General features: G+C 41.5%; 1 protein-coding gene across 1 annotated transcript in view; it reads left to right on the plus strand.

Annotated features, from left to right (window-relative positions):
• Nucleotides 1-761: 761 nt before the first annotated feature.
• The window catches only part of CFAP43 (cilia and flagella associated protein 43), a 65343-nt gene continuing 51095 nt past the window's right edge, over nucleotides 762-15009 (plus strand). The window contains exons 1-6 of the mRNA XM_019555989.1: nucleotides 762-850; nucleotides 986-1239; nucleotides 2860-2956; nucleotides 5802-5969; nucleotides 7767-7917; nucleotides 13560-13710. Of these exons, the coding sequence (XP_019411534.1) occupies nucleotides 774-850; nucleotides 986-1239; nucleotides 2860-2956; nucleotides 5802-5969; nucleotides 7767-7917; nucleotides 13560-13710 (898 nt within the window). The 5' untranslated portion in view covers nucleotides 762-773. The remainder of the gene's footprint in view (nucleotides 851-985; nucleotides 1240-2859; nucleotides 2957-5801; nucleotides 5970-7766; nucleotides 7918-13559; nucleotides 13711-15009) is intronic.

Genomic DNA, 15009 nt, shown 5'->3' on the forward strand with positions numbered 1-15009 from the left:
AGAATTTCTGAACCTGTTAAAAGAGCTGGTAGGATGTGTGAGGCAGCAATCCTCAACCTTTTTTTAGACTCAGGGTGCTCCTAGTCAGACTCAAGGCACCCCTTGGGAAGTGCCAGCTCTTAACTTTCCCTCAACAAAAGAAACAATAGAACAGTTCTCCTGCTGCAACCCCCCCCCCCCCAAAAAAAAAAAACAAACAAGAACTCCAGAAGGCCATAACGGGACAGATTTTGTTCACAAAAAGATTCACTGTGTGAGTAGCATGTGGGTGTTGCTGCCCCTAAGTACTGCAGCTCACCCCCCAGGCACCCTTGAGAGGATCTCATAGGACTCCAGAGTGATGCAGCACTCCCCAAAGCTGGGAATCCCTGGTGTCGGAGGAACTGCACATTCCACCAGTGGGAGTGGGATTAAAAATAATAATTAAAAAATAAAAATCACTATTTAATCAATTGATTACTACAATACCCAGGTCCCCCCAATATATGGGCTCCCAGGAAGAAAGCAGGACTCAGAAAGGGCTGGCTTCAGGCCCAAAAGGCTGCACAGCACATCCCCACCCCATCACAGACTGAATGGGGAGAGAAAGGCTCCAGGTAATAGAGACCCCGCGCTGGCCCTTTAAAACCCTCTCGGCCTCTCATTGGTTGCCGGAGCGCAGGCGGAACCAATCATCGGCCCGCTTAGTCGGCGGGCTAGGCGGAAGCCTCTCGCTAGCCAATAGCGGAGCGCGTTATTGTTCCTAGGCGACCGAGGTAAACGGCCGGGCGGCCATGAAGCCGAGCAGCCCGGACGAGGCGGACGGCGGTGGCCGGCTCCTCACGAGCGCGGCGGCCTGTATGGAAGTGAGGTGCGGGGCGGGGACGTCAGTCCAAGGTGGACTGTAAGCCCCAGGCCTTTGGTTTATGCAAATGGTGTCATACTGTTTTTAAAATAAACGCAGTGTTAAAACCGTTGTTGAACGCTCACTTGTTTTTCTCCAAAGATGGGTTCAGGGATTCACAAACAGGAACGTTGGTTTTGTCAATCACGAGACCATCTGCTACCCCTGCGGCAATTACATCCTTTTTGTTGACATCGAAACCAAGAAGAAGACAGTGCTGCAGTGTAAGGGCGGCCGCGTGGGAGCCTTTGCAGTGAATGGAGCCAGTGGAGTGGTGGCTTTCTCAGACCAGAAGCTCAACCCCATCATTTATATCTACACTTTTCCAGGACTGGTTAACTGGAGAGAATTAAAAGGTACTGGTGGGAGTATCCTTCTCTGTCCTTATTCTATGCATGTATTAAATCGTGAGCACCTGAAAGGTGTTCCCGTGAGACTAGACCCCTATTGAAGTAGTGTGGTAGGAAGCTATTTAATGGCAGGGGATTCAGGAAGCAGTGAAAGAGTTTGGTGCTGCTTTCAGTTAAAGTCCCAACCTTTAGACGAACAAAAATCTCATTGGATTTGTGAGCACAGCCAATATCTGAAGGCTACGGCAGTATTAAGGGCTAGTCCTGTTGTTGCAATGGACTGCCATGGGAACAGGAATGGCTCCCAATCAGCTGTGCTAGCAGCTTTGCTCACATCATCCGGATCAGTCTTTAATAAAATACCCATTAATAATACTGTTTCTTTTCTGTCAGAAAATGGAATTTAACAAATATGCACGTGGCTTTTTGTAATAGTCTAAAAAGATATCATTTGATGTTTTTATGGCCTGTGCTTCTGAAGCGGTAAACTTTCAGACCTGTCCTTCCTTGACCATTCTCTACGAAACAGAAAGTCTTACTCCATAGAAAGCAGAAGTTGGTTTAGATTGGTTCTCAGTAGTTTAATTGCTGGCTACATAACTTTGGTCTTTTAAATGGAATTCAACACTTGAAGAATGATGTCAGTCTTCCCTCACAAGACTGTATTTTAAACAATAGAAATAAGATCAGGTAAACAAAATCCTTTGAAAGACAAAGTGCCTTTCTTGAATTAGGAAGGTGTATTCGCTAAAAAGCAAAACACCGCAGCCTAAAGACTCTTCTTTAAACCTGGTGTGCAGTACACAGGTGCAAGTCATCAGTAATTTGGGAGGAAAAATGTATAGCCTCAGTAAAAGAGAGGGAATCTGACAACAAGCATTTCAAGAGCATGAGCACCTAATGTAAGAGCATAAAAGGCTTCATATTGCATTATACCAACAGTCCATTGAGCCTAGTATCCTGCCTCCAACAGTAGTAAGTAGTAGGTGGTTTAGAGGGAGAGTATATCAACAGAGCATGTGGGAATGGAGCTGCTGAGGGAGAAGGGCCCAAATGTAATTAAATTAAAGGAAAATATAGACTGAATAAGAGAAACGTTTCCTACCAGAGTTACTAGACTAGGTAGTCTCCCAAGGAAAGCGGTGGAAACCCTATCTTCTAAGACATCTGAGATGAGGGAGAACAGATATTTCCTGTGGTTCAAAGCCTGGAGGTTGAATTTATTTACTTGTCCATGCCACAGTCTTCCTGTCTACCCTTGATTAAGTCAGTATCTGAATTTTGGTGTGCCACAGTTTCTCCATCTGTAAAGTATTTCTTCTCTACTTCATGGAGAAGTCAATGTATGAACCAAACTTCACAAAGCACTTGAGATGCATGGAGAGTAAGCACTGTAAAAGTCCAAAGCATTATTAAAACTACATGGAAAGCCCCCGTCTTTTGTTTTTTAAGAACTCGTTATGAAAATTGGCTTTATGTGGTCACAACACAATGAATGAGCAGGAATAGATCAAGCATCAAGCCTGTGGCACAGATGGAACAAAGCATTAGAATTAGATCTATGACTGTCCAATGTGAACATGTGAAGTCTATGTCCACTGTAAAGTCTTTATTTCTATATTCTAGGTCAAGCTCAGCTAGACTACACCTTACTTGCATTCAGTTACATGGGTCCATACCTGGCCAGTTATTCATCAGTTCCAGAATTTGCCCTTTCAATCTGGTAAGTGTCAGACACATTTCTTTAATGCTGAGTACAGACAATGAAAACAAGCCATGGGCAGCAAGTTAACTATCTGATCAGTCTTGGAAACTGAATACAGAGGTAACTGTGATAAGAAGGTGGTCTGTTGGCCAAGCATAGTGCTGGTAGCTGGGAACCACTAAATTCTGACACTGAGCATCTGTGTTGTCTTGGGTACATCATTTAACTCTTATTAGGTTAATCACTGCAAAATGTGGATAATAAATCCTAAGACTCTCAGGCTCATGTAAGGATTAATTAGTTAAAATGTGTAAAGCAGATTGAAGACACAAAGTGCTAAATATTTGTTTTCCCTTGGGAGTACTTGGCACTCCTGTTGAGTCTCTTTAAGAATGCCCACTGTTTCTGTTTAACACATCCCCCCTCTTGATGTCTTATGCTGCAGTTTCCAGCTGGGATTGGGGATGTTTGCACAGAGACAACATGTGCATCTTGTTTGCTGCTCAGTTTTACAGACATCTTGGCCGGTGAAGGAGTGGGTTAGGAATATGGAGGCTGCTGCCACCTCTAGAACTCGAGTAAATAAAACACTGTAGCCAGTTCTCAGTGCCTGATGGAGAATAAAAACATTCAGCAAGTACTGTGCCTGTGCATAGCAGCCCAGGACTTAGGTTTAAATGTACTTCACAGCTAATAAAATGTGTCAGCCAAACAAGAGTCTGCCCTGAAGAGCTTACAATCTAAAATATCAGAGGTGGTTAGCCATGTTAGTCAGAGGTCAAGCAGCAGGTAAGACAGAGTGGCACCTTGGAGACTAACTGGCTCAGAGAGGCATGAGGCAACAACTCAGTTCATCAGCTGCATCTGGCAAAGTAGGCGGTGACCTATGAAAACTTGGTTAGTTTGTAAGGTGCTACCCTAACTTACTTTCTACCAGTTTAAAGCTGTGAATAGTCACTATTCAGAACAAAATTAACATGCTTGACCCAGTGTCTATGCACATTTAAAACTTCCACCAGTTCAAAAGATTCCCCTCACCAAGAAACATTCCATATCTTTAAAACAGTGAATGCCCCTGGAAGTGGTGAAATATATTGAAGTTGTCCAAATTTCCAAGACCACCCACACTACAAGCCTATTCATGAGCAAAGCAATCACAATGAATGTGATTTCAGGAATGGAATGATTTACAATTCAAGTTTAAAATAATTTATTATGAACTCAAGATATTCTTACAATACTAGGGCTTGATTCTGCAATCATTTTCTCACAGATGCCTGATACTCATTGCAGAATCAGGGCTTTCATCTATACTGTCTGATTACAGTGTGCATTTATTATAGAAATAACATATTTGCAGGATGGAAAACAGCAGAATATGAAGTATTGTTCTTCTGTGATTGCAATATGCTATTTGCACAATGTCTGAGTCTGTATTTTATGCAGTATAGTCCTTGCATTGTTTGCTATGCACAGATAAAAGAAATGTTTTGGAAGTTAACTCAGGCTTGAAGTATAGAAAGCCTATGGATAATAAAAGCTGCTTTTCATGGGAGATATTTTATCCCTAGATCTGTCTTCTGTTTTGTTCAAAGCAGTGACTTGGTTTCATAGTTTCATAGTTTCTAGGGTCGGAAGGGACCTGAACAGATCATCTAGTCCGACCCCCTGCCATGACAAGAAAGAGTACTGGGGTCAAACGACCCTAGCAAGGTGTTCATCTAACCAGCAAGGTGTTCATCTAACCAAATCGGTGCCAGATTCTTTTTCAGATGCATGCAATATATCATTTCAGATCTTAATAAATTAACCGCTTTAAAAAGATCTTGGCACTGCTTGCTCTATATGAGTTCAGAACATAATGGCAGATCTTTAGGGAGAGACCTACATTGACTTTTTATGTCAGAATTTCAGCTTATAATTTATTAATGGAAATTATTAAACATGTGTGAAGACTTGTGCCTTTTTTGTTGCAGGGTGCTATTAATATTAACCATTGTCTTGCTTCCTGATAGGTGCCTGTGAGTGAATTTATCACAAACTATTCTATCAGGATTATACTTAATCCAATTTTAGCAACATGTATACACTACAGTACTTCTTCATTCCAACCTTTGTGGTACAAAATACAGCAATAATTCTATCTCCAGATTCCGGTGACATGCTTTATCATTAGCTTTAAATTGTAAATGTAAATGTTCAGTATGTTGCAATCAAATATACTGTTCAGGATATTACAAAATAATGCTTATAGTTCTCCTCCAACAAGTATAAGCATAAAAAGAAAACATTTATTTTTTATAATAATCATTGTAGCATTTTTCAATCACAAGTCTCAAGCTTGTAAGCTTTATATATCCTATCCCTATTTTATAAAGAGGAAAACTGAAGCACAGAAGTGGGGGTAGGGAAGTAACTTGTCCAGAGCAACACAAGGAATCATTGGCAAGGCCAGGAACAATACCTGTGTCCTGCCTTTTGTCTAATGCCATGTTACAGAATATAATATAAATAAATTAAATCTAAATTGGCTTTGCACAGCACCTCTTTCAGAAGTGTCTGTTTTCAATGCTTGTGTGATATATATTCCTAGTAGCAATGATATTCACTGTATATGTCAATAATTATTCAGTATCTCTTTTCATTCCCATCAAGTGGAATTAACCTGATTAACTATAGACGTGTTTGTCAGTGACAAAGGGCCTGACTCCTGAGAGGCGTTGGACATCTTTTATCCCCAGGATTATCTAGCAGACCAACTCCAAATGGCTGGATTTGGAGATACTGGAGAAATTCAGATAATGTCTGAATTTCTTGAGATATTTAATACATTCGTTTTTTTCTTTTTTTCTCTTTCTTGAAGGAACTGGCAAGAAAATGTTCTTCTGTGCAGCAAATCTCAGTTGGGTATGACAGCAACCTCCTTGAGCTTTAATCCTCTGAGTTGGCACCAATTGTGTATGTCTAGTGAGAGTTCCATCACTATCTGGAATATTGAAAGGAGTGATGAAGAGCATCATCTCAAGCCAAAGTAAGGGACAGTCCTGCCAGGCTAAAAGAAAATTTCTGAGACAGCTTTATTTTTGTGTCTAGAGCCTGTGACCTTGTTTTCAATGGGGTGTCAAAGATAGAGACTGTGGGTTGGATCCAGCCTGCAGAGCCCCATCATCCATCCCCTGGTGCTACCTGTGGGTCTCAGAGTTGACCCACATGCCACCCATAGTGTGTGCCTGATTGGCCACACAGGGCCTGGAACTGTACTGCAGATAGCGCCTGCTCCAGTCAGCTGGGGATCCAGGTTGCATGCAGTGCCCGTATGGGGACGATTGGGGACTGTGTTGTGTGTGGTGCTTGCCTTAGCTGGTTCAGGATGGGTGCTGCCTACACCATGGGTCCTGCACCACCTGCGCTGGATCTGGCGTGGGAGAAGTGAAATTTGTGAGCCTGACCTGACTCATGGACTGGCTGTGTGCCACTCATCCAGCCTGCAGAGCCAGAAAAGTTTGACACCCTTAGTTTACAAAGAATCTGGATCTAATTAAGATTAACGCAGCCACTTTAGTCGCATCCAGTACAACTCTCCCTATTGGCTTATGTGCACAATGGTAGCAGTCTCCACCAAAAGGCATAGATCTGAATTGGAGAGGCTAGACATCCTTCCCAATCCTGCAAGTGGTTCTGCTATAGGTCAACCAAGGGCATTGCAAGGGAGCTCACTCTGCTGCTGTTGCTTGAGCTTACTATGACTGGAGAGTTTTTTTCAAATGAAGACCATCTTGTGAATGAAATGTATCTATTTTAGAGTGTAGCTGTAGTCACAAATAGGCTCTGCAGAAAAACTGCTTAGGGTCTCATGTCTGTTTTCTTTGTGGTGTCCATATTCTGTGTGAGCAATGTAGAGGTGCAAAGATGTTTTTACTATCAGTGTAATTCACTGAGCGTTGCAGACTTAGAGATCATCTACTTAAAAGGTTTGCTGCTTTAATTATGCTGATGTAATAATGGTATATCTGTTATATCTAATTCCAGTTGGGAACTGAAATAAGCTGTCGGATGCCAGGTATCTTTCTGTTAGTATAACTGCACTTATACCAGGGCTTTTAACAACAGAACTAAATAAGCAGAATATCAGAATTATACTGGTAAAAACTATAAGTAGGATTTGAAAATCTAGCTGGGTTCTTTCTGCCTTTTACCATTATGGTGTCCACATGAAAATATGTTGCTATACTTCTTGTTCTCTCTTCATTCCAGTCTTCAGGGGCTGGCCTTGGCTTGAGGAATCTTTTGATTTATCAATTTTTACATAAAATTTCACTGAGTCATAAATCAGCATGTTTCTTAAGCTACACATACCCACCCCTCTGCATTTAATATTCTGACACTAACTGAATCCCAGCCAGAATGCAACCAGGAAATGCTTCTCCTTAGAGCATTTCTCATTTTTAAAGCATTGTACACACAATAGTGGGAATGTTTTGAAGATTGCTAGTTAGATAAGTAGCCATTATTAACTCCTATTTACAGACAGGAAAAGCTGAGACACAGAACAGTTATTTGCCCAAGACGAGAAGGATTTGATACCAGGAGCAGATATTGGGCTAGAATGTGGAAGTTCAAATGACTGTTATTTACAGTATTAATGAAACCATACATGCCATGTAAAATGGTTATTTACTGCTGCATTTCTTTGAAATAAAATGGAGTCTTTTCTACTAGGATAGTAGCATAGGATCAGTGTCTCCTTGCTCTGTGTCAGCATTTACTACTAATAAGTACTTCCTTAATTCATGTGCTATTCATCTTCTTTCTTCTTCTTTTTGTGCAGGCCTGTGCAACTTCCTGCTGAAGATGGGTCACAGACCTTTAATCAGAATCCCTTTTTTTCACATCCTGATACCCAAGATGCATACTATGGCCCTGTACTGCCAAATTCTGCTATTGCTGGGCTAATTGGGGATGAAGCAGAGCTATTCAGGGTAACTAGTGCTCTGTATCTAACTGGTAATGCAAAATGTTATGATTGTAACACTGCTGATGGATATAAACAAAATCCAGGGCTGAAAGCTTGCCGAGCTGGCATGGTCCTATAGAAGAGTCTCTTCTCTCAACACTATTTGATACTCACATTAACATTACAATTACAGTCTCATGGATGGTTTTGTATTTTAAACAGTCTCCCAGTTAAATTCCAGGGGGTTTAACCTCACACTTCTAAGTTTTCAAAGGGAGCTAAAACTAACTAATATGCGGTTCTTGTTTGAGTGGCCTCCGTTTGTTCCCATTTGTGGTATTAAGCTGTGGAATTATTCCACTGGGACCACTCTCCATTCTTTTTGCCTCTCAGAGACTTACCAGAGTATACAAAGGACAGTGGCCCCAGATACCTTTCAGTTCATTATCAGTAAGAGAACGTGCAGTGAGCTTGAATCACACTCATGTCCTCGCTGCTTTTTCATCATCTTTTAATTGTGCCCCTAGGGAATATTTTCTTTCTCGTTAATTAGATTAATAGTTAGTTAGCACATGTTTTCTCCACTTGGAGACATAACAAACACATTTTTCCTAGCAGGCAGTGGTATCACCTGGGTGATATACAATGGTGGAAGGGTTCCTCACACCCTTTTACTACCTGGCAAGGCTTCTCAGGGCCAAATAACTAAAGTATAAATTCAGCACTAACTCTGGACATTTTTTAACCTAAGTGACTCTGCACTGGCTTTCTTGGATCTGATCCCAATATCTGTGATGGGTAAATGCCATCAAAGTGATTCCAAGGTCCCCAGGCTTCTCTCAAGTCTCCTGTTTCAGGAACAAAATCCCTGAGTTTTCTAGGTTGATGTGATATGGTGCTGAGGTTCTAGCACTGTTCATGCAGTGCCAAGGTCCAGGGCTCCCACTGAGGTGATTTGATTTAGTTCTTATTTTCCTGACATTCATTCTTTTCTGAGGTTCTTGGGTCCACTCTTGAGCTAACTTAGCTCTGACATCTCACGTATGCTCATGTACTTGTATCCTTATGGGTTAGTTTTTTTTGGTTGTGACTTGGGTCCAGCACACAGGGCTCAGGATTAGAGACCACAGTATATTATTTAAATAGTCTGGTCTCCATTATACATTATATTAGTGGGCATATCTACATGTGCATTAATGCACTTTTTCCTAATGCACATTAAATTTAGTACCTCTAATGTGATGTACTAAATATATGCACATTTAGGCTGCCCTAATGTGTAGTACTGAAAGTGCATACTTTTTAAGTGATGCTTAACATGCAGTAGCCTATTTTACTGTGCATTAGCATATTCACACATTATTTTATGCAATGCTTTAATGCACAGTAAAATAGGCTACTGCGCATTAAAGTGCATGTGTAGACGTGCCCATGTTGTCATAACTGTTTGACTCATGTAAGAGCATGGGCATAAAAAAGAACTATGGGCACTTCCTGTGTGGATGATTTTCACCTGCACTAAATGGAAGTTAATCCATGATATTGTATCCCTCAGTGGAAGAAGGGATATGTAACTTAATCAGTGCTCTCAAATTCTCATTCCCAGCCTCAGGCAATTTTCATTTCCATCTCAAATCAACAACTAATGTTGGTCTGTGTTTCTCCAGTCTGTCCTAGATCCTGTTAAAACCTAAAACCACAGAAGACCCCCAAGAGGGCATTTAGTCCAATCCCTATATTCTGCCTGTATATATCAAAGGTACTCCTCTAATCCAACGGCAGCACCTATTACAGAATTCTTGTATTTTGCATAGAATTTGCAAGCTCTTGATTGTAGCATTATGTGTAGATTAAATATAGTTTGTTTTTTACTGAGCTCTCATGGGGAAAAATGAAATAGTTATTACTGACAATATTCCCTCCCTCTCCAAGGAAGAAGAAAACATGCACAGCTCTCCATGGGTGGAGAGGTAAGGGAGAAGCTCTCTGCAGGCTTGTGTTGTCCAAGTCACAATCAAGCCAATGCCCTTTTTTACTAGTTAAAGGAAGAAAATATAACTGATCTATTTTCAGCTTCTACTGCTTAGCAGTTTAAACTGCCAAGCCAACCCCTGCACAAATTGATTGGCACGCCTGTGAAAGGTATTTCTTTTGAAGAAAAGATTTATTGAGAACCTTTTGTTGAGGCAAATGCAATGCTAGGCGGCAAGCTCAGAGTGTTTTGCTCACCCAGAGAACTGCAGATTATGATCTATTTAATAATCCTGGGCATTTCAAGAAGAAAAGTATTGTAAATACTGCTCTTTGGGCTTTTTGCTGCCTCTTCCACATCAGCAATGTGCTGGTTTCACACATTACCAGCGAGTAGTTATTATTATTAATTAATTGGATAGCATCACAAAAAGACATGAGCCATTCTCTGACCTTTTATATCTTTACACAGACAAATAAATAGGTTTTTTTTTCTTCCCTTATGCCTTGTATACTTTAATAAGGCTCAGGGAGGATGTGCTGCCCTTCCTGTGGGAGCCAATGGGAATTCTTCTGCTGAATTAAATGGGAACAGGAATGTGCTGTGGACAAAACTGGTCTTGACAGAATTCCATAGAAAAGTAAATTTACATGTTTTGTCCCTACGTCTGAATCAGCTGAGGAACATGTTTTATGCTTGTATTTTTGGAGATCCATTGCTCCTATGGTGCTTCACAAGGCGATGTGGCTGAAGATCTAACCTAGTGTAACCACAATGGGGCAGCAGAATGAAAGGAAATACTGGCCCACATCCTATTTCTCCTCTAGGCTGCCCCTTGCCTCATCTCATAAGCAAACTTTGTTACCTTCTCCCAGGAGAGATGATCCTGTTCCACCTTTAAGGTGTCTGGGGACCACTAGGCCATAGAGTCCCAGTCCCTCTGGCCCTTGTATCCTGCACTCCTGGTGGCTCAGCTTCAGCAGGAAGTTGAGAGATGGTTTCCACCCAGCTTGGCTTATAGCCTTGTGGTCAGGGCAGTCTTCTGGAAAGTGAGAAAGAAATGGGTCTGACTCTCCCATTTTGTCATGGGGGGGGAAAGGTCTATACACCAGGTCTCCCATTTCCTGGGCCAGTGTTCTTGCCGAAGAGCTATTGGGCAAAAGGAGGGAAGCACCTCCTGTATTCAAGAGTGGATGGAGGTGCTGTGGATTTATTCTGAATTCATCACTTGTTATTTAGATTCTGGTTCAGGTAGGCATCTCCCCTCTGACCTATCTGGATCCCAATGGAAACACCATCTGTGCAGGGTATCTGATAAAATAGATTCAGCTGAGGCAGTACAACAGTGGTTCTCAACCAAGGTGCTGCATCAGCTGGCAGAGCTCCAAGGATAAGTGGGAGTTTAGATGCACGCCAGACCCAACAGTCACACAGGGCAGCTGCAGCCACTTTTCTGCTGAGTGCCTGGGTGACCTGGATTGACCTTGGAAGACACCTGTGTAGGAAGCGTAAATGCCTGACCCTGCCAGTTAGTATCTGCTCTTCCCCATTTGAGCAATTTAAGCCCTGTGGCACCTACATGGAGGTATCTTAAAGGCTGCATAGGATTTGGTACTAAGTGACTTAAAATCACATGGGGGGTCTTTGACAAATCTTGGGCTATTTCTGACTCTATGTCCTGTGATTCCAGCATATGGAGTCACTGCAGACTCTTGAAAGACTCCAGAAATGTTCTAAAATTACAAACTGTAAATTATTTCACCTTCAGTATCCAAACTACCATCCCACATCTCACCATCACTTCACCAAGCTATTCATATTGAATTCTTTTAATCTTTCCTTTGAGCTCTTCTAAAGATTGTGTTGCTTCTTCACAGAATTTTCATCAGTTTTCTTCTTTCTAGCTATGGTACTAGTAAGGCTGCAATTACTTTAGCACAATATTCTCAGCTAGGCTGCATCAGATAATCCTAATGTAGGAAAGAGCACGCCCTCCTGCTGCAGTCATTTCCCAGCACAGCCCCATACGTGCCACCTGCAAACAGGCATGGGGTGGTTTCACCTCACCATGGTGGCTTGGCAGCCTGGGGAGACAGCTGTTTGAGAACCCTGATTCCATAGATTTATCTCCAGGTTGCCACACTACCACAGCCACAGGAAACTGCCCCAGGCCACACACCTTTGTTTCAAGAGATGGGTGCAGGGCCACACTAGGAGCTGAGTTTGCTCCTGCTTGCATGTGGATAGCTGATAAGCTGAGGCAGTACAACAGTGGTTCTCAGTCAAGATGCTACTAAATTCAGAACAGTTATGGATGGCTGCCTTGACCTTAAAAAGGTTCAGAACATTTCTGTAGCATCCCATTGTTTCTCACCCCCTCTGACCCTCATATTTGCATTTTTACTGACCTGCATTCTTGCATACTGGCTCCTGGCTTCTTTCCCATCCAAGAAGAGCACAGAATGACTGGAGATGCTCTCTCTGCCTGAAGAAGGGTGTTTGTACCCAAAAGCTTGCAAAGAAATTTTTTTTCCAACTATTTTAGTTGGTCTAATAAAAAATATCAGATTTGCCCAAAGAATCTTATCTGCCGATGTCCTTAGACCAACACAGCTACAACCAACACCTCTGTAGTATCTCAGCCCCTTGCAATTGTTAATGCATTTATTTGAACTAAGCCCCATACCATACAGAAGAGCTATTACCCCTGTTTTACAGATGGGACATTTAGGCAGAGAGAAGATAAGTAACTTTGTCCCAAAGAGTGATAGAGAGATAAATAGTAATAGGGCAGTCTTACTGGACAATCTGGATGGTTTGGTAAGCTAATACCATACAAATAAGACATATTTTAATACAGTCAAATGCCAGATCATATGTATGAGTGCAAAGAATACAGACTATACTTATGAATTGGAGGACTGTATGCTAGAAAGCTAAGACTTGGAGAAGGATTTAAGGGTCATAATGGACAAATGGACCTGCGGTTCTAGGGCAATGGAGGGCAAAGAAGGCTGATCTCATCTCTGGGTGTATATAAAGAGGAATAATGAATAAGAATCAGAAAGTGATTTCATCTCTGCATGTAGCATTGATGAGCCTGAGGCAAAACACTGCATCCAGTTCTAGCGTCCACATTCTAAAATAGACATTGAAAAATTAGAGGGTACAGAAAGGAGCCACAAAAACATTATTCAAGGGCTGGAAAAATGCCTTATATAGAGCAACTTAAAGAGCTAAGTATGTTGAATTTCTCAAAAAAAAGACTGGAAGATTGAGAGTTAAATTGATGATGTGTAAATACTTTTAAAGAGAAAGTGCTCAATAGTAAACTCATCCACTTGTTAGAGAACACATGTATAATGAGAACTAAGGATGAGAAATTAAATCCATACAAATCCAAATGAAAGTTCAGGTGCATTTTTTAACAGTGAGGATGGCAATGACTGGAGCAAACTACCAAGGGCTGTCTGTATCTTCAGACTAAGACTGGGTGGCCAGCTGGTAGATAATTTGTAGTCATACACAAGTTATTAGATAGCTGTGAAGGGATAAATGAGTGAAATTCTATGGCCTGTGTTTTACAAGTGTTCAGACAAGATGATCTAATGACCTTTCCTGAATTCACGTTTATGTATCTGTGAACAGAAATGTTTGCCAATAATTGAAGGTCATTGATTTTTTTTATATTGAAGCCAAAAGATGACATCCAGCCTTCAGTGCACCCTACTGTCCACTGCTGGAGTGCAACCTCTGACCTGTACGTGGGCTGTGAAGAAGGGTGTATTTTGGTGATTAATTCTGAGACACTGGAAACTTCTCTTCTTCATCAGAAATTTCCAACTGGTAAGAAACAGCTGGATTAAGGTGGGGTGTGTATGTACATACACTACATCATTTTTCAGATTCATGTTTCTTTTCTTAGTATAATTGTTCAGTTTTTTAAAAAGTTCAACCTATTTTTAAGCCCCAACTCCCTAAACACATTTTCTTTTTTGACAGAAACACTAAGTGCTTCAGTGCATTAGTTCATTACAAACAAAATGCCAGTAATTCAGGTTTCATTAGCAACCTTACAGAACTGACAAAAATCATTTATAGGGCAGGCATACAAATCTCATATTATTGTTACTGATTGATTGATCAATTAATCAACTGATCACAAACAACATGTTTGATGTCTGCACTAGAAAACATATTCTATCATGTTAACTACCATGATACTAGAACTTGGGACTCTGCAGACAAGGTGTTTTTGAACAGCATATCAGTTTGTCATGGTTAATCTTGTGGTAACAGTTGCAGTCTCTACGGACTTGAATAGCATGTAACATAATGTTAGTTAACATGATTTCTCAAGCCCCTGTGAAGACGAAACAACAGTGAATTCATTCTCTGTCCCAAAGAGCAGGCATTTGTGAATGCACACAGAAAGGAGATTCATCACAGAGCAAAGCTGGGTTACTTTTTATTTAACTTTAAATGAACAATGAATTCATTGTTCATAGACTCATAGAATCAATGAGTGGGAAGGGACATAGATAGATCATCTAGTCCGACCCCCTGCCATGGGCAGGAAGGAGCATTGGGAGTGGAGGGGTCATAAGACCCCAGCCACGTGCCTATCCAGTCTCCTCTTGAAGATTTCCAGGGAAGGTGAGAACACCACCACTCTGGGGAGCTTATTCCAGGCTCTGGCCACCCTTACAGTAAAGTAGTTCTTCCTAATATCCAACCTAAACCTATCCTCCCTCAGCTTGTGACCATTGTTCCTGGTGACTCCAAGGGGGGCCCTGGTGAACAGACTTTCCCCGAGTCCCTGCTGGTGGCCCCTGATAAGGCTGTCAGTAAGAAATAATGGTTTAGAAATTCCAGAGCCAACTGACTAGCAGTAACCTTGTTTTGTTCTTTTATCTATAATATACACTAGTTTTAAGGCAGCAGCAAGCAGTGCTGACATGCAAAAATAAGGGTACTTGCTGCAAGCATGGTGGTAAAATCAGATTCAGGTGGGCATCCTCCACAAATTGTCTGTTAATCTTTCATAGATTTTCATAGATTTCATAGACATTAGGGCTGGAAGGGACCTCGGAAGATCATCGAGTCCAGCCCCCTGCCCAAAGGGCAGGAAGTCAGCTGGGGTCA

This window comes from Crocodylus porosus, unplaced genomic scaffold (assembly GCF_001723895.1).
Source record: "Crocodylus porosus isolate Cpor-Errol unplaced genomic scaffold, CroPor_comp1, whole genome shotgun sequence".
Lineage (NCBI taxonomy): Eukaryota > Metazoa > Chordata > Crocodylia > Crocodylidae > Crocodylus > Crocodylus porosus.